The sequence below is a fragment of the Amblyomma americanum genome, chromosome 3 (assembly GCF_052857255.1).
Source record: "Amblyomma americanum isolate KBUSLIRL-KWMA chromosome 3, ASM5285725v1, whole genome shotgun sequence".
Lineage (NCBI taxonomy): Eukaryota > Metazoa > Arthropoda > Arachnida > Ixodida > Ixodidae > Amblyomma > Amblyomma americanum.
In genome coordinates, this window is record NC_135499.1 from 8,170,508 (window position 1) to 8,189,070 (window position 18,563).

General features: G+C 47.5%; 1 protein-coding gene across 1 annotated transcript in view; it reads left to right on the forward strand.

The window, feature by feature from the left end:
- The window catches only part of LOC144124438 (uncharacterized), an 80,435-nt gene extending 62,126 nt beyond the window's left edge, over positions 1-18,309 (forward strand). The window contains exon 5 of the mRNA XM_077657085.1: positions 17,964-18,309. Within this exon, the coding sequence (XP_077513211.1) occupies positions 17,964-18,164 (201 nt within the window). The 3' untranslated portion in view covers positions 18,165-18,309. The remainder of the gene's footprint in view (positions 1-17,963) is intronic.
- Positions 18,310-18,563: the final 254 nt, after the last annotated feature.

Below are 18,563 nucleotides of genomic sequence, written 5' to 3' on the forward strand. Positions count from 1 at the left end.
AAGGTAGCCCTGGGGTTTAACAAACTCAAGGTTAATGATGATATGTATGTGTGGGACGACACAGAAAACAAGCCAATTCTAGTGAATTGAAAACAAAACACTGTCAACGGCAATACAAGTGAGCAGGACTGACACAAGAATACTACAGCACAACTTACAATTTTAAGCTTTAATGCCAGAAGCATTGTCAATAAAACTGACAAATTAGAAGAACTTTTTCTGTTGTATTCCCCCGATGTGGTCATAATCACAGAAACATGGTTGCATTCCAGTATAGACGATCATGAAATAATCCCTCCCTCCTACTCGCTACTTCGTTCAGATCGTGATTGCCGGGGAGGCGGGGTGGCGATTGCCATTAAACAAAGTCTGACATTCCACCAAGACCCCGGTATAGCTAATCATGAAAGTACTTTATGCAATTTTAGATTTAACGAATCTTCGGTATTAATAGGTGCCATATACAGACGTCCTGGGGAGTCTGAAGATTATCTTACGAAAATGCATGACTTCTTACATAGCAAAGTCAACGACCGGACTAAACTGTTGATAAGCGGGGATTTCAACCTCTCGGGAATTGATTGGGATACAATGACGATTGGAAATAAAGAAGTGCATAGCTGTGAGCGGCTTCTAGATATAATGTTCAGTCTCTCATTGACACAAATTGTTAAAGAACCTACTCGAGTGCAAGGAAACTCCCACGCAATTCTTGATCTTGCCTTCCTGTCAGAATCATTAAATCCGGTAATAACAATAGAAGAAGGTATCTCTGATCACAAGATGCTTGTATTAACATGCTGTAACTTCAGCGCGGATAATAAACTCCGTAAAAGTTCTTCGATGAAAGCAGTGAAAGACTACAGCAGGGCTGAAGATGAGAGTGTAATAGACTTCCTTGACATAGCGCTAGATGATTTTTCAACCGGAGAATCCCGAGGACCAGTGTCCGTAAACAGCCTGTGGGTAAAACTAAAGAATGCAATTGCGCACTGCGAATCCAACTTCATTCCGACAAGACATAAAAGAATTAAACGCAAAGCTCCGTGGTTAACACGTTCAATAATTCACCTGAAAAGAAAATTGCGTAGAAAGAGAAAAAGAAAAGGCAATAGATTAGAGGTGGTTGCGCTGTCAAGTCAACTGAGGTTGGAGATCAGGGCAGCAAGGAGGTTATTTTTTACCGACACATTAGCAAATTTCTTGAAAACACAACCGCAGAAATTCTGGCGATATTTGGCGGAACCAAGAGACCACACCAGAAAATTAGAAATTGCTGGCATAGTCGTCGAGGACAAACACGAAATAGCCAATTCCTTCAACACGTACTTCCAATCAGTTTTCACGCGAACAAATGCGATAAGCATAGCTGAGACAACTTTTGATTCTTTGATGCCCGAGATAATAACTGAGGAAGGCGTGCTAAACCTACTTCTGCAGGTTGACACGAAAAAATCATCCAGCCCAGATAGTATCCCAAATTTGTTTTTGAACCGATATGCGCAGCAGATATTCCCTTTCCTGCATACTATATTCATAAAGTCACTGAAAACTGCCTCGCTCCCTGCTGACTGGCTTCTTGCGAAAATAATACCCATTCATAAACACGGAAACAAATTAGTAGTTGACAACTACAGATTAATATCGCTTACAAGTGGTTGTTGCAAGCTTATGGAGCACATTATTAACAAAGCAATTATGAGTTACTTGGAAGAAAACAACTTATTGAATTCGACCCAACACGGTTTCCGAAAAGGGCTGTCCACAGTCACGCAATTATTAGAAATAACGCATGACTTCACGAGAGCAATCAATTCCCGAGAACAAGTTGACAGCATTTTTATTGATTTTTCTAAGGCTTATGACCGTGTTGTGCACTGTAAATTAATTCACAAACTAAAGCTCATTGGCATTAATTCGGAAGTAATAGCATGGATAGAAGCTTATCTGTCAAATCGCACCCTATATGTAGTTATAAATAATAATAAATCTGAGAACCTTGAAGTAATTGCAGGTGTACCGCAGGGATCCGTCCTGGGACCTTTATTATTCCTTATATATATTAATGATGTTAGCTCTTGTATTGTCGATGGAGTGAAAATCAGACTTTTTGCTGACGACTGTGTGATTTACACAGTCGTGCGGGGAGTCAAGGATCAATGGAAACTCAATCTGTCATTAAATAACATTGCTCTCTGGTGCGAAACGTGGGGCATGAAAATAAACGCAGAAAAAACTAAGTATTTAAGTGTAAGTCATAAAAAATTGTTGTTAAGGTTTAGCTACACATTAGGGGGGTCCGTTCTCAGCCAAACAGACACTGTTAAGTATTTAGGGGTAACACGTACACTCACAATGAAATGGGATGTACATATTAACAACACCTGTGCAAAAGCGTTTAAAACACTAGGATTTTTACGAAGAAAATTAGGCAAGGCTCCTCCTGAAGTAAAACTTAAAGCCTACAAAACTCTAGTCCGACCAATTCTGGAGTATGGTAGCATAGTCTGGAACCCGCATCAACAGTACCTGATAGATTGCTTGAAAAGGGTGCAAAATAAAGCACTACGATTTATCTACACGAAATACTCCCGGTTTGAAAGTGTCAGTGCTCTTAGAACACAAGCAGGCATTCCCACACTTGCGAGCAGGCGTCGCGTTGCCGCCATGAAGTTTCTTTTCATGCTTTACCATGGGTCGCTCCGTATCAATAAAGATCAGTATCTGCAGCCACCACACCGTCACACTAAACGAAAAAATCATGATAAGCACATCCGGCCATACGTCACACGGTGCAATACTTTTAAGTTTTCTTTTTTTCCGTCGTCCGTAGAGATTTGGAATTCCTTGCCGGGGGATGTTGTTGACGACGATTCTGTGTCTAGCTTTGTCAATAAGGTAGAATCTTTGTTTCGCTCAGTGCCATAACGCAGAAGCTTTTTTTCTTTTCTTTTTTTTTTCTACCGTTTGATTTTGGTTGGAATGATGTTCTGTTTCAGATAACAAGTTCTAGTGTTAATATATTTTACGAAGTGTTGTACATTGTGAATACCTTTGTAACCCACTGCCTGTATAGGCCTGTCAAAGGCTTACAGTATTGCTAAATAAATAAATAAATAAATAAATAAATAAATAAATAAGATTCTTCCTCACGATTTTTAGTTCGGATATGAGTGTCCTCGGGCTTGAAGAAAGGTGGAAAGCACTGCCAAAAAGTGCGGATGCAACAAAGCGTTCATGCGCGAAAGGGTGTCCCAAATGGAAACTCAGGTACCGACCAGTGTGGGTGGGCTTGCGGTACACGCATTTTGCGAATCCATTGCTTGTTCTTTGCACAACTACGTTCAGGAAGGGAATGGCGCCATTCTGTTCTTCTTTGGTGAACTGTATTGTCGGCTGAAAGGAGTTCAGGTGCTCAAGGAAACGGCTTGCATCATGTCTGCGAATCACACAGGAACAGTCATCGACGTACCAGAGAAACAGTTTAGGAGCTGGATGAATTGAACAATGTGCTTCTGCTTCAATGAGTTCTAGAGCAATGTTTGCGCACACGACAGAGGCGGAAGCACCCATGTCTGTGCCAAACAGTTGTTTGTAGTGCTGCTTCCTGAAGACAAAATACGTGTTGCGCAATCAGAATTCGAGCAGACGACAAAGGTCAACAACCTCAAAAGGCGTATGTGAAGGGAGCGAGGCGTTGTTTTCTAAAAGGCGTTGTTTGCAGGATGAAACTGCGAAGTCTACCAGGACTGACATAAGCATTGACTTCATGTCAAAAGAGACTAGGACATCCTCGTCTTCTATAGTGACGTCCTTAAGCTTCTTGGCTAAGTGGGAGGAGCCCTTTACATATGTCGTTCTTCCAACCATAGGGTGAAGCACTTGATGCAAGTGTCTGGAGAGCGCGTAAAGTCTACGAAAGGGCGTAGTGGTACGTCCGGTTTGTGCACCTTAGGAAGGCCGTAGATAGCAGGTGCCGAACCGCTATGGCACAGCAGCCGAAAATAGAGGTGCTTGCTCTCTGGTGGGATGAACTTGAAGACGTCGGAAAGTAGTCTTTGAGGTTTTCTCTACCTTCTTTGTGGGGTCATGTTTCACTTTTTCGTACGTCGCCTCGTCCTGCAGAAGCGTTGTCATTTTTAGGATGTAGTCCGATTGGTTGAGAACGACGGTTGAATTCCCCTTTTCAGCAGGCAGGGTGACAATGTCTTTGTTCTCTTGGAGCCTTTTCAAGGCACGCATTCCCGATGTCCCGGCAACGAGCTGCTTCTCTCTTACCAGGGTCAACCTTGCGGACTTCCTGCTCCACAGCGCAGGCCATTCTACTCCTGTGTGGCTGGGCGCCGGTATTGAAATTAAGACCTTGGCTTAGGAGGCTCAGTTCTGCCGGGTCCAGGCGGTGGTATGATAGGTTGTGTATCCCAAATGCAGCACGAGAAATGACGCTGTTATCTAGCAACGAACGGAACTTGGCTTCTTGAGCTCTGCTTCTCTCTTGACGAGACACGGCAGCAGCACTGTACGCGTGAAGCAAGACACTGGGAAAATCGCTGTTGAGGCAATCGTCCAGCATGTTTTGCGCAAAGAAAACATCATTTTCCAGGCGCTTGAGGGAATTTCCTCTTTTCTGCCGCTAGAGCTTGTGCTTTGCCCCAGTCGATGATGTGCTGTTTCTATATGCAGTGTTCAGCGCCTTCCGTGTGTCTCGTCTCGTCCTCTGTCTGTGTTTTTTAGCTCTGGTTTTTAATACGATGGGTCACCACCAACTCGCCCAATTCTCAGTTCTTCTTCCGCGATAGCACTGCAATCCACTTTCCTGTTTTTAACGTCATTTTTAGGACCTTTTAGGCGCCTAAAAGAATAAAACGAGCGGATGACGCTTCTAGAAATCACATGCTACTCCGTCTACAGCCCGCGGGCTGCAAATTACCAGTCCATCATGGTGTCGGCATTAGGTGGCGCTCGGGTAAACCAAACTTGGCAGCACCCACTTGTCGAAACTAAGAAGGTTGTATATTTATTATCATCTGGGTCAAAAGATGTTACTTGGGTTATCTCCAGTGAACTCAAAAAGATTACAAAATGATCAGTGCACATAATACAGTAGTTAAGGTAAAAAAAAAAGAAAAACTTCCAAACATGTACAGTGATGGTCAAATGTTCCCAGGCTGCTCTGTCCGTGCCTGAACTGGCTGCTCTTCACTGTCGCGGTGCTACCGCAGCCAGGGCAGATCTGGATAGCCCTGGAACAGCCAGGACAGACTGGTTAATGCTGAACCGACAGCTGAGATATCACTTTTGGAAGCTATCTTTGTGATTGCAAAAGAAGTCCACTGCCTCCACCATTGTATGTTCTTTACTGTGCTGATGATGGAGAAGTGAAAGCGATTCTCTTGCAGTGACATTGCGCTTATGTTTTCCGCCGCTTGTCCGTATACAGTATAATCTCGTTACAACAGATCCGGTTACAATGGATATTCGGATATGACATACCTATTTGCGATTTTTGGTCGATTTTCCTCTTTCTTCCATTGACTGAACTTCGCTTACTGCGGATTCGGCTACAACGGACATTCGGATAGAGCGGACCAGATTTTGGAGATAATTTGGATTCGCACTTTGCTAGAGCGAACTTTTTGGCAATAAATGCGGCCTATATTCAAACGTTCCTCGGATCGCGGTGACTGACAGCACAAGTAATGACGGCGGGTGCCGTTTCGCTATCACCGTCTACAGCTGCTGCGTACCAACAAACTCCGTATGTAAATTTGTCGATGCTCAGCTCGTAGCCACGGCTCGCCGAAAAAAAAAAAGCAGAGAACGACTTTAAACATAAATCGACAACTCCTGCTCCGCTTTCAGCCAGACTGGTCAAGAAAAGATTGTCTGCTGCGTGAAGAACAAGGATGCGTGAAGAACAAGAATGCAATTCTGACAAAGCAGGTGACCGGCGGCCTGCAACCGAAGAGGTTCCGATTCCGCGAGGCTTCGTATCCGGACATCGAGGAGTCGCTGCTGGTATGGCTTTGTGACGTCCGTTCTCGAAACATACCCGTGAATGGTTTTCTGCTGCGGAAGCGGGCGGAACAACTTGCCGTCGTTTTAGACCACAACGACTTCAAATGCAGTGAAGGGTGGCTAAACCGATTCAAATCGCGGCACGGAATCTCCTTTAAGTGCATTTCTGGAGAGTCGGACAGCGTCGACGACAGTGTGGTGGCGGGCTGGAAAGACCATTCGCTGCCGGGTCTGCTTGCAGGCTACGCTCCGCGAGTTATTTTCAGTGCTGACGAAAGCAGACTTTTTTACAAACTGAGACCGGGAAAGACGCTCGCTTTCTCTGCAGATGCATGTCACGGGGGGAAGCAGTCAAAAGAACGTGTGAGCATTCTTCTCTGCTGCAATATGGATGGGAGCGAGAAAGTAAAGCTCCTTGTCATAGGGAAGTCTAAAAGGCCCTTATGCTTGAGCAAAGTGCACATTCCTGTAGACTGGGAGTCCAACAAAAGTGCCTGGATGACGAAAGACATCTTTAACAAATGGCTGCTGAACTTTGACAGCAAGATGAGGAACGAGAAGAGGAATGTGGTACTGTTGCTTGACAACTGCTCGAGCCATATGCAAGTACCAGAGCTGCAGGCCACCAAAGTGTTATATTTTCCTCCTGGCACAACTTCAAAAGCACAGCCAATAGACCAGGGTGTTGTTCACTCTTTCAAGGCAAGATACCGCACTTGCCTTGCAGAGCGCCTGCTCTATGATAGTCTGTTATAGACTTGAAATTTTCTGTACAGATAATCTCAGCCTTGTGGGAGCAACTCGATGCAAACATTATTAAGAATTGTTTTCATAAAGCTGGATTTATTTTGGACAACAACGTTACGAGCGCTGCCTTCCGCTAGCTGCTGCTACCTTCTGCTCAGCTCAGGAGCCAGCACCTCTGGCAGAGGATCCAGACCAGCCAGATCCAGCACTATGGGCAGCTGTGCAAGAAGCATTCGGCACACAAGATTTTGCAGAGTATGCGGGCGTGGATGCTGAATTGGTCAGCACGGAACAGCTGACGGACGACGAAATTGTTGCCCAAGTCAGGAAAGTGCCTGCCATTGACCAAGACCAGGATGACGAAGAGGATGAAGGTGTCACTGCCTCTCGAAAGGTTACCACCTCCGAAGCACTCCAGCATATCCAAGGCCTAAAATCATACTTTGAGCGAAACGCTGCACCTGAAGAAGTCAATCGCCTTGTGCTAATGGAGGCACAAATTGTGTCAAAAGCTGTTACTTATTCGGTTCAGGCAAAGTTGACGAACTTCTTTAAGAAGTGCTAAGTTATCAATAAAGCATATGTTGTCGGCAGGCATTGCATGTCGTGTATTCTGTTTACAATAGACTCATGTGTGGCTATAGACCAAAGTCTGTTGTAACAGTATTTGGACTGTACAGACTTCTCTTACAACAGACCAAAACCCTGGGCACTATCGAGGTCTGTTATAATGAGATTATACTGTACTATAGATGCTTAAGGTTGGCAGCAAGGGCCGCGAAATAGTTCCTTCCCTGGCAAATGACTCCTCGCAAACCAAGTGCGACTTGCTTGAATACCCAGAGTTGGACAGTGCAAGCACAACACTAACCGCAAATATATCCGAGCAGAGGCAGGTAAGTATAGCTCACCATTTCCCTCCCTTGCGATGACGAATCTTTTGCACACCTCACACTACAGGCATGCAAAGTAAAATTGAGGGAACAGTTCCATGAACATCGCGCATAGCCTCAGCACTTTAATTGGTCACATGATTCATGACATGATTCATCTTGAAGTTCATATATGTTGGGCACTTATTTTTCTAATAGCTGTTTTCACTATTTTTAGATGCTGATTTCTAATGGGTCGTCTTCATCTCGTGAGCACAGGATGACCCGCAGAAGTGCTGAAAATATTCTCAGCGCCCATCCAGTTACGCGCCACCACGGAACGACTCCCCTGCCTCTGACCGAAGTCTGACTCCACCTCCGCACCGCTCTCGCCGCTCGCCTTCCCCCCAACGTCGTTCCCCACCGTCCCCGGGAAACTAGCGTGTGCGGCCGATGGAGGTGCGGTCGCCGGATCATCGATAGTGCCAATTCCTCTGCCCATTGTTATGTTAAGGAACCGCCTTGAAGTTTTAGTGGACGGTATTTGCGTCATGGCCTTAGTGGACACTGGTGCCACGGTGTCAGTGATGAGTTCAACTTTCAAGAACCGTCTGGGTCGTAAAATAATGTTCGCTTGGGATCGTGCTGTTATATTCCGGGGTGTAGGGGGAGAATCATTGGTTCCGATTGGTATTTGTTTTGTGAATGTAGTGATCGCTGGCCACATGTTCCGAACTGAATTCACGGTGCTCCCTCGTTCTACGCATGACATCATCCTCGGTATTGACTTTTTGCACCAGTGCGGCGCTACTCTCGACTTCCGCAGTGGTGGCATATCGTTAAGTCCTGGCCTTCGGTCAGCTCTCATTGAAGACTCACCAGTGGTTGCCCAAGTGTTTTCTGTCTCTGAAGATACCGTCGTTCCAGCAATGTCTGCCATATTCGTTCCCGTTGTGTCCTCGAGCACGATTTCTGATGCCTTCGATGCTGTGGTGGAACCTTGTTCCCTTAACTGTGCAAAGAAAAGTGTGCTAGTACCCCGCAGCGTCGTCCATGTGACCAAGGGCCATGCCACTCTTTGGACTGTCAATCATTCCAACGAACCTGCAGTATTGCCATGTGGTTTAAAACTTGCTGGCTTTGAAGAACGTTTTTCTGTACCAGTTGCCGCGATCACTGACAACGTGTCTCGTCCAACTAGACGCGGAGATCTGAGCGACTCTCAATTCCTAGCCATGGTCAACAAATCCCTACCCACTAGCGACCGCCAGGTACTAGTGGCCGTTCTTATGAAGCATGCGGACGTGTTTGACTTTGGTCGCGACCAACCACCGCCGATTCCAGCTTCCCGTACCCATCACATGATCAATACTGGATCTGCACAGCCGATTCGCCAGAAGCCATACCGCGTCTCGCCTTCCGAACGTCAGATAATCGATGAACAAGTCCGTGACATGTTGCACCGCGGCATCATTCAGGAATCTTCAAGCCCGTGGGCTGCTCCAGTGATCCTTGTCAAAAAGAAAGATGGCACTTGGTGATTTTGTGTCGACTACCGCCGGCTTAACACTGTCACAAAGAAAGATGTTTACCCGCTCCCGCGCGTTGATGATGCCATTGACTGCCTCCACTCAGCCTCCTACTTTTCCTCGGTGGATCTACGGTCCGGGTACTGGCAGATCCCGATGCACCCGCAAGACAAAGAGAAGACAGCATTCGTGACACCTGACGGGTTGTATGAATTTAATGTTATGCCTTTCGGCCTTTGCAACGCTCCTGCCACTTTTGAACGATTTATGGATACGCTTTTACGTGGCCTGAAGTGGCAAGTTTGCATGTGTTATCTGGACGATGTTGTTATTTTTGGTAGGACCTTCGCCGAACATAACAGCCGCTTAGCCATTGTCCTAGACTGCATAGAGAGAGCGGGCCTCGTGCTGAACTCGAGAAGTGTCGCTTCGGTGAACGCCAAATTACTGTGCTTGGTCATCTCGTTGACAAGGATGGCCTCAGACCCGACCCGCAGAAGGTTGAAGCTGTAAGCAGTGTCAAAGAACCCAAATCAGTGAAAGAGCTCAGGAGTTTCCTAGGACTTTGCTCATATTTTCGGCGTTTCGTTCCCAAGTTTTCTGATTTAGCCTACCCGCTTACAAGTCTCCTGCAGAAAGACACCCCTTTCCACTGGACTCCCGAATGCGACTCCGCGTTTCGGCAGCTCAAGTTTCTCCTCACCTCGCGGCCAATATTGCGTCATTTCTGCCCGACAGCACCGACTGAACTCCACACTGACGCCAGCGGCATCGGCGTGGGTGCTGTGCTTATCCAACGCCATGAGGGCAATCAACACGTTGTCGCTTATGCAAGTCGCACCCTCAGAAAGTCGGAACGCAATTACACTGTAACAGAGCAAGAGTGTCTCGCCGTTGTTTTCGGCGTACAACGGTTTCGTTCGTACCTTTATGGACGTGCTTTTACAGTCGTCACAGACCATCACTCTCTGTGCTGGCTGGTCAATCTACGCGACCCCTGCGGTCGGTTGGCCCGCTGGGCGTTACGCCTCCAAGAGTTTAACTTCAAAGTGTCTTACAAAAGTGGCCGCCAACACGCCGACGCAGATTGCCTCTCGCGGCTGCCGCTCACGGTTACTACTTCCGATGATGAAAACTTCGATGACTATCTCGCTGCCGTTTCCCAAGAGTTTCCAGATCTTGGCACTTTCCAGATGGAACAACGCAAGGATCAGCACTTGGCGCCGCTTTTTGCCGAAGCCCGTGACCCGACATCCGCAAGCCCTTTCTGCGTTCGCGACGGTTTACTCTACAGAACGAATTACTCGCCTGGAGGTGCGCGCTTTCTCCTCGTCGTTCCGGCTACTCTGTACTCCTCTGTTCTGCAGGCAATGCACGATGACGTCACGGCTGGGCACTTGGGGTTTGCCAGGACCCTTAACCGCATCAAAGAACGTTTTTACTGGCCAAAAATGCGTCACATGGTTCAGCGCTACGTGGCCACCTGCGTGCAGTGTCAGCGGTTCAAGCTTCCCACGACTTCTCCGCCTGGACGCCTGCATCCTTTGCCACCTCCAAGCACGCCATATGAACAAGTTGGACTCGATCTGCTCGGCCCGTTTCCCCGCTCGTCCAACGGTAACCGCTGGATTATAGTGTGCGTTGATCACTACACCCGTTACTGTGAGACCGCCGCCCTACCTTGCGCCACCGCTGCTGAGGTCTCGCTCTTCCTTCTTCGTGCTGTCATCCTCCGGCATGGACCTCCTCGAGTTGTTATCAGTGACCGCGGTCGCCAGTTTACGGCAGACGTTGTGGAAGAGCTTCTGCGTCTTAGTTCATGCCATTTTCGCCACTCGACGCCGTACCACCCCCAGACTAATGGACTGGTTGAACGTACCAATCGGACACTCACGACCATGCTGGCCATGTATGTCGATTCCCGCCATAAGAACTGGGACGACGTGCTTCCCTTCATTACATACGCCTATAACACGTCAAGGCATGAAATAACTGGTTACAGCCCATTCTTCCTTCTTTATGCCCGTCCGCCTCGAAGCTCCCTCGACAGCATCTTACCTTTCTCTCTCGACACCGAGCCTTCTATTGCCAACACTCTATGTCGCGCTGAAGAAGCCCGTCGGATCGCCCGGATACGCACCTTGGCATCACAGCATCGCTCTAAGCAGCGTTATGACCGCCGGCGCAAGGATGTCTCCTACCTGCCCGGTGACGTTGTATGGTTGTGGACGCCCCTACGCAAGCGTGGCTTATCAGAAAAGCTGCTATCCCACTACACAGGCCCGTTCATCGTTGTTGCTCGCCTCAATGACCTCAACTATGTCATCTCTCCCCAATCAACGCAAGGACGCCGCTCAAGGACAACCCAGGTCGTGCATGTCGCACGGCTGAAGCCATTCCACTCTCGGGACCCCGATTGATTGACTGGCCCAGAGGGCTTCGTCTGCGAACGGGGAAATGTCACGTGCTGCGCATGGGCTCTGAGGAATAAAGAAGACGTGCGGCGGCTGGAAGTAGAAGAGAAAGTCAAGTATCCTGCCGCCGGCGCACCAGGCTCCTCTCGACCTGCCTTGTAAATATTATTTGTAAATAGAACCTGTAACAATATAGCTTTCATACATCAAACGTGCTACTTAGAAGCTTACGAAACACCTGGCAGAATGAGTCCACAAGACGTTGTAGCTGCTGCAGCACACAAGCTACTTGATTAGCATTGCTTGCGCAGAGGCTCTAAACACAATTCTTAACACACAGTCAGGACAGCATGTTGGTGACATAGCAGCAAACACAACTTATTCGGTAACAAGTAGACACTCGGTTCATTTAAATTTCTGGAAATTTGCGATGTATGAAAATGCAAGAATGTGGCACATGAGAAGTGCGTAGAGAGCCATAATGTGAAGATGAACCTTATGCCAAAAATTTTATTATGGTTTGTAGGGGTTTTTAATATCCCAAAGCGACTCGGGCTTTGAGAGACGCCGTAGTGGAGGGCTCCGGAAATTTTGACCACCTGGGGTTCTTTAACGTGCACTGACATCGCACAGTACACGGGCCTCTAGAATTTCGCCTCCATCGAAATTGGACCGGCGCGGCTGGGATCGAACCCGCGTCCTTCGGTTGAGCAGATTAGCGCGATAACCACTGAGCCACTGCGGCAGCCTTATGCCAAAAAGTATGGAGAAGTCTAAATAGGAATGGCCGGCAGCATATCACGTTGCTTTTCGTCTTCTGCTATCCACGTGCTGCTCCGAGCGGAATTTAAAGATTGAAAGTGCACGCCGCACTAGCTTTTTCTTCGGCTTTGTTAGAGCAAGAAAGGGAGAGTGATCGTATGCCTTAACAGTCGACGCGCGCCAAGGCGCATTTGCAATGCCAGCACCCCGACAGCAGAGAGCAGCTGCTCCAGGCTTGGGCAGAGCAGCCTGAGAACTTTTGACCACCCCTGTACATCCTCTATGGTGTCCTTAATTCATGTTTCCACATAACTGCAGCGTAAAATTACGAGCACAAAAAAGGGGAGAAACACGTACGCCATGTTCATCAAGAGAGGACTGACCGAGCTAATGGCGTTTGCATCGTCTCATCCTAGTTATACTCCATCCGATTTTTTTTTTCAGTGTGCGGTGCAGGCCCAAATACTTACTCAAGTAGCCAGAAAATCTTCAGCACTTCTTCTTTTTTTGTTCTTAGTATCAACCAATGTTACATGTATTTTCGATGCAGATGCTCTGATACTTTCATTTATCGCAAGCGATACCTAGTAATACAAATGCATACCAAGATACAAATATCTTTGGTACTGCCCATGCCTGGTTGACACCACAAACAAACAGATGTGCGGTAATCTCCCAGATATACATCCACTCCTTCAGAATGCACAGACCACTTTGTTCATCTTATTGTACAAGGCACCCATACGGGTGCCAAATATGAATGGTTTATCTTTCTCCAAATTCTGGTGAGTGTATGTTTTTTGGCAATCGCTGTGTCACTTGATAGTGATTTCTTGAAGCCATGCTGATGAGATTGTAGGCTTAACGCCTCAGGAGCGAAGGAAACGAGACCACTGCTACGAGCCGACACTAGAACAGAACTGCCAGCCGTGGCTGCACGAGCCACGACCAGGTGCCGTCTTTATTCTCTTCGCAGGGTGGCGCGCTCTAGCCGGGTTGTCGGCGCCGCCCAAGAGAGGGTGCTACAGGGCCCCCCGCCTAGACTGGAAGTTGAAACGGACGGAGGGCCGGCGATGGCACTCGAGCACTAGGTCAGGCGGCACTGGGAGTCGTTCCAGGGCGGTCTACATGTAAGCCGGTTTAAGGCGGTCTAGACTGACAATCTCTTCGCGGCCGTTTTGGAGGATGGTGGCGGTTTTTGGGGTGCGGCGGAGAACGCGGAAAGGTCCGTCGTAAGCCGGTGTGAGTGGAGCTCGGACAGCGGTGCGGTGCACAAAAACATGGGTCGAAGTGCCCAGGTCGGGGTGTACGAAAATGGTATGGTGGCGAGACGGACGTGGGGGAATAGGCCGGAGGTCTTTAACGCAGTCCAGCAGGCGTTGGAGGAATTCTTGGGGCTGGGCTGGAAGCTGCTGGGATGTAAAGAAGTCGCCTGGAAGATGCAAAGCACTTCCATACACGAGCTCTGCAGCTGAGCACTGTAAGTCTTCTCGGATGACGGCCCTTAGACCAAGCAGCACAAGGGGCAAGGAGTCGACCCAGGAGGCGCAATTGAGGCGGGCAGCGAGGGCGGCCTTCAATTGGCGGTGAAGGCGTTCCACCATGCCGTTAGCACACGGGTGATATGCAGTGGTACGGCAATGCCTGGCGCTGAGAATATTATTGAGGGAAACAAACAGGGAGGACTCAAACTGGCGTCCGCGGTCGGTTGTCACAGTGCCAGGACAACCAAATCGAGAGACCCACGCAGAAATGAAGGCGCGCGAAACAGTCTCTGCGGTGATGTCAGGAATGGGGACTGCCTCCGGCCAGCGAGTGAAGCGGTCGACTATGGTCAAGATATAGCGGTAGCCTCAAGAGATGGGTAGAGGGCCCACGATGTCGAGATGAACGTGGTCGAAGCGACGGCCAGGGGGTAGAAAGGCTTGGGAAGGTGTCTTGGTATGTCGACAGATCTTGGTCGACTGACAGGGTAGGCACCGGCGCGTCCAAGCACACACATGAGCGTTGATTCCGGGTCAAACATAGCGCTGGGTGAGAAGGCGCTGAGTAGCCCAAATGCCTGGATGGCATATGTCATGGAGAAAATGGAAGATAGGGCGACGTAGTGAAGCCGGAACAAAAGGGCGAGGAAAGTCCGTTGAAACATCGCACCACAAGGGCTCAGGTGAGCAAGGATGGGGCACAAGCCGTAATCGGAGAGAACGAGGGTTCGCTCGAAAAGCGGCGAGCTCATCGTCATTCTGCTGGGCAGAAGAGAATGCGGCCCAGTCGACGGTGGAAGATGGAGCGTCTACCACGACTATACGAGAGAGGGCGTCAGTGGCGGTGTTGGCTGCACCTTTCACATGCCGGATGTCGGTAGTAAACTCCGAGATATAAGTGAGCTGACGGAGTTCACGTGACACGTACTTCGATAAGTTGGTCTGGAACACATATGCCAGCGGTTTATGATCGGTTAGCACGTGAAACTTGCATCCTTCTACAAAATGCCGAAAGTGCTGGATAGCGGAGTAGATGGCTAGGAGCTCTCGACCGAAGACGCTGTAGCGGGTCTCAGCAGGAAGTAGCTTCCGAGAGTAAAAAGACAATGGTCTCCACTCGGAGTTAATTTACTGCTGTAAGTCGGCTCCGATGGCCACGCTGGAGGCTGGACATGCAGTCACCTGTGTTGAAAGTGGGTAAGTTTGGGCTATCTTGCAATCATCATGAACAGTTCGAGTGTATAAAGATCGAAAATATTCTAAAAATATTCTGTAATATCTGGCTACAGGTTGAAGAGTGTAGACAATGTACTTGATTGATGCAGAGGGTTTTCCGTGGTTGTTGTAATGAGACAGAACTTAAATATACAGCACTTGGTAACAGTGGGCCATATTTCCCGGCATCCTGTATTGCTCCGCTGACCATTCACGGCAGCAAATGAAATCAACTTTTTGATGTTTGACTATATTAAACAAGCCAGAGTCATCGATTTGTCTGGTTGTTAACTTCTTGTTTAGGTAACAAGAAATGCTGAAACAGTGGACTACTTTTTGTATCGAGGAATTGTGCATGGTGGTCACTGCAGACTTGTGTTGTATCAGACTGTAACACCAAAGAAACATTTTCTTCAGATAACATTTAACAAAAATTCGTTAAAACATGTACATCAACTTGGAGCAGGGTGTAGCAACCATTAACAACCTTTTCTGGAACTTGCTCATTGGCGATTTTTATGGCCTCAAATGATCCAATAAGGCAGCGCTATGGAGGACTGCTCCCAGGGTCAGCCTTTGTAGAATTAGCAGAATTGCACTTGTTTTAACCCTTATAAGGCGCAAGCTGTATGTGTGTCTCAAATGCATACCACTCAGAATGACTCCAGAAATTAAATGTCACTTCCAAGCCATTTCGACCACTGGTTTTGTGGGAAAATGTGTACATAGTTCTAATAATGACTTTGTAAAAAGACCAAGTGTTGTACTATCAGCAATGAATGAAACGCGAACAAGACAATTCAGACACGAACAGAAAAATGAGAAAATGTTTTAATGGGGAAGTTAAATACAAGCGCATGTTGAATTCACTTCAAAAGCACGAAGACTGCCCTTCAGAAGTGTCAATCAACCTAACGTGTATTTCCTCACAAGGAACTGATGCAGTTGTGTTTTTTTGGGTTACCATTTAATTTCTCTTGTTCGCGTTTCATTCGTTCCTGATAGCACTTGTATGTACTTCAGTCTTATTGACACAAAATAAAGCTTGCATTTGAATTGAAAATTGGTTCGAGAAGTGTTATGAGGCAGTTGACCGAAGGCTCAAAAACTGAAGTTTTTCTAATTTTATTATTCCTGCCATAATGGGCTGTGTCAAACTGTACACCAGCGCTTGTAAGAACACACGACACCATGGAGGCCTTTTAGCGAAAGAGAAACACTTGTAATGGTTAGTTTGATGGCTCGGTAGTATTCGGCACACGGAGATATGGTGCATAGGTGCAACATTGTCCGTTTGCCAGGACCTGAAGCAAGTTGGGCAATGGGTTAAAATTCCACAATAAGCTCGTGCTTGTTTGCCGATGCAAGCAGCCTCTTGTGATTCATATATTCTCTGTTCTCGAGGGTGTAAAGGAATAATTGAGAAACAAATAAGAAATAGCTAGCTTTCTGGCATTTCAACATGGCCGGCGTGAATGTAGAGCCATGGATGCTTCAGAGAAATTTAAGATCAACTACACTAATGGTGAACAGTTTTGTGCAGTTGGTGAATTTCAAAACCAGGGGATCAGGTAGGCAAGACCTAGCGGTTGTCAATTCGCATGCTGCTTCGCATAAAACGAAATTGAAAAATTTAGCAGTCGTTGGTGCTTTGCTGATAAAGCTGTGCCCTTTTGTGTTTTTCATGCTGATAAATTTTATTAATGACATGCTGCAGTGAGTACAGATATCTGATAGCATGTTTAGGGTGAGGTTGCCTTTTCCATGCACTGTTGACCTGCGCCTTGCGCCATCAGTACATATGCAGTGGATGCGACGCATCTAAGGAGTGCAAGGCTGCAATGGTATTGGTTATTTTATTTCACCTTAATTTGATTTTTTTCATCCGCCCATTACTGGGTGTGACAGATTCCAGTAACAGCAAGTGCATGAGGCAATCAAGGTTCAAAAATAATCAGCATGAGATCATTAAATTATCCCCTCCATGGATAAGAAAACACCATGCCACCTTTTATGCATTCCTTAATAAAGCCTACAGTTACAGAGACAGTTGCACAAAACTCTTCATGCCTAAAATGTACCCCTTACTCATGTGTGCTTGAAGTTTTTTTTGGGGCCTGATATTTGCATTATATTACAGGTATAAGTTGAAGCCTGATAAGAATTGTGCTGTCGTGGTCAAGTGAGCATTTCACTGCAGTGTGGAAACCTGTTTGCATGATCGTACTGTATTGCTGCCCTATTTCAAAATCCAGTGCCACCCGGGTCCAGTGTTCCATTGCCATACCTGATTATGGGCCCAGTATGCCGCTGTAGACTACGATGTGGTAGAGAGGGCCGATAATCGGGTATGGCAATGGGACATCCCAGTATGCCACTGTAGTACGGGACGCTTTGTACCAGGTGGCACTGGTTGCACATAAAAAAAAGCTGGCCCGAAATAAAGAAATTAGAAACTATAAAGTGCCAGCAGTCATTAATAAAAGCTTGAAAAAGTAAACAGAAATTATGGCGGGGGAAAAGCAGGTATGGCAGGTGTCGAACCAAGTACCTTGACCGTCAGCCCAACACGCTACCCACTACACCGCGGTGACAACTGGACAAAACTTTTACATGTCAGGTCTGACTGCGTATTTCAGCACCGCAGCTTCATATTTTGAACTGAAGAAATTGCGGCCGCTGCTATGCCGTTACCGCTGAAGGAGCACTGAAGCTGCTTGCCGACTCTTGGGATTTGTAACTGATGTTCTGAATCTCTGTTCACACGGTATGCATGTTTGCACGGTATTATGCTTAGAAACATTTTATCATGTCAATTTCCATAGCGCCTGCAGTATGCTATTGTATGGATTACTGAATGCAGTCCTTGTACTTGGGCAGAAGCTTTTGACCAGCTGTGCTAAAGGCGTCTGTGTGATGCAGGTGGGCGCACCCCCAGATGTTGCTTCGCAGCAGCAGCACCGGTGCCTGGGAATCGACGGTGTGCCCTTCCAGCTGAACGTGGCGCAGCCCGTGGGCGATGTGGACGCGTTGTTGCGCAGGCTACGCACCATGGGCGCCGATCTTTCCTGGACAGAGTATGACTACGTCGTCGAGAGGCGCATCCTAAGGGACTATGCCTAGCGAGCCACAAAGTTTGTTCGACCTAATAAAGTGCAGGCTAGTGGTTGCTGTTATGTAAGCATGTAAAGCATTCTTACCACTGTTTGTTAACGATGCTTGAACTTGAGAATCTTTGATGGCAGCATAAACGAGAGCTTATTGATCATATGAGTTGTAATGTTCTGCTTGGAAACATCTTTATTCCTGACGCTGGCCAGTTCGCGTTTCTGGCAGGTGGGATGGCGGCAGCCAGGCAGTGCCGGCCTTAGGGGTGGGGGAAGAGGGCACCAACCTGCCCTGTGGGTGTGCATGCTTGCTTATATGCATGCACAGTGCATGAAGGAGACGAATATGCAGAGAACGAAAGTTGAGTGCTGCTGCCATCGGTGGGCCTTCCTAGAAACTGCTAGATGAGGATGA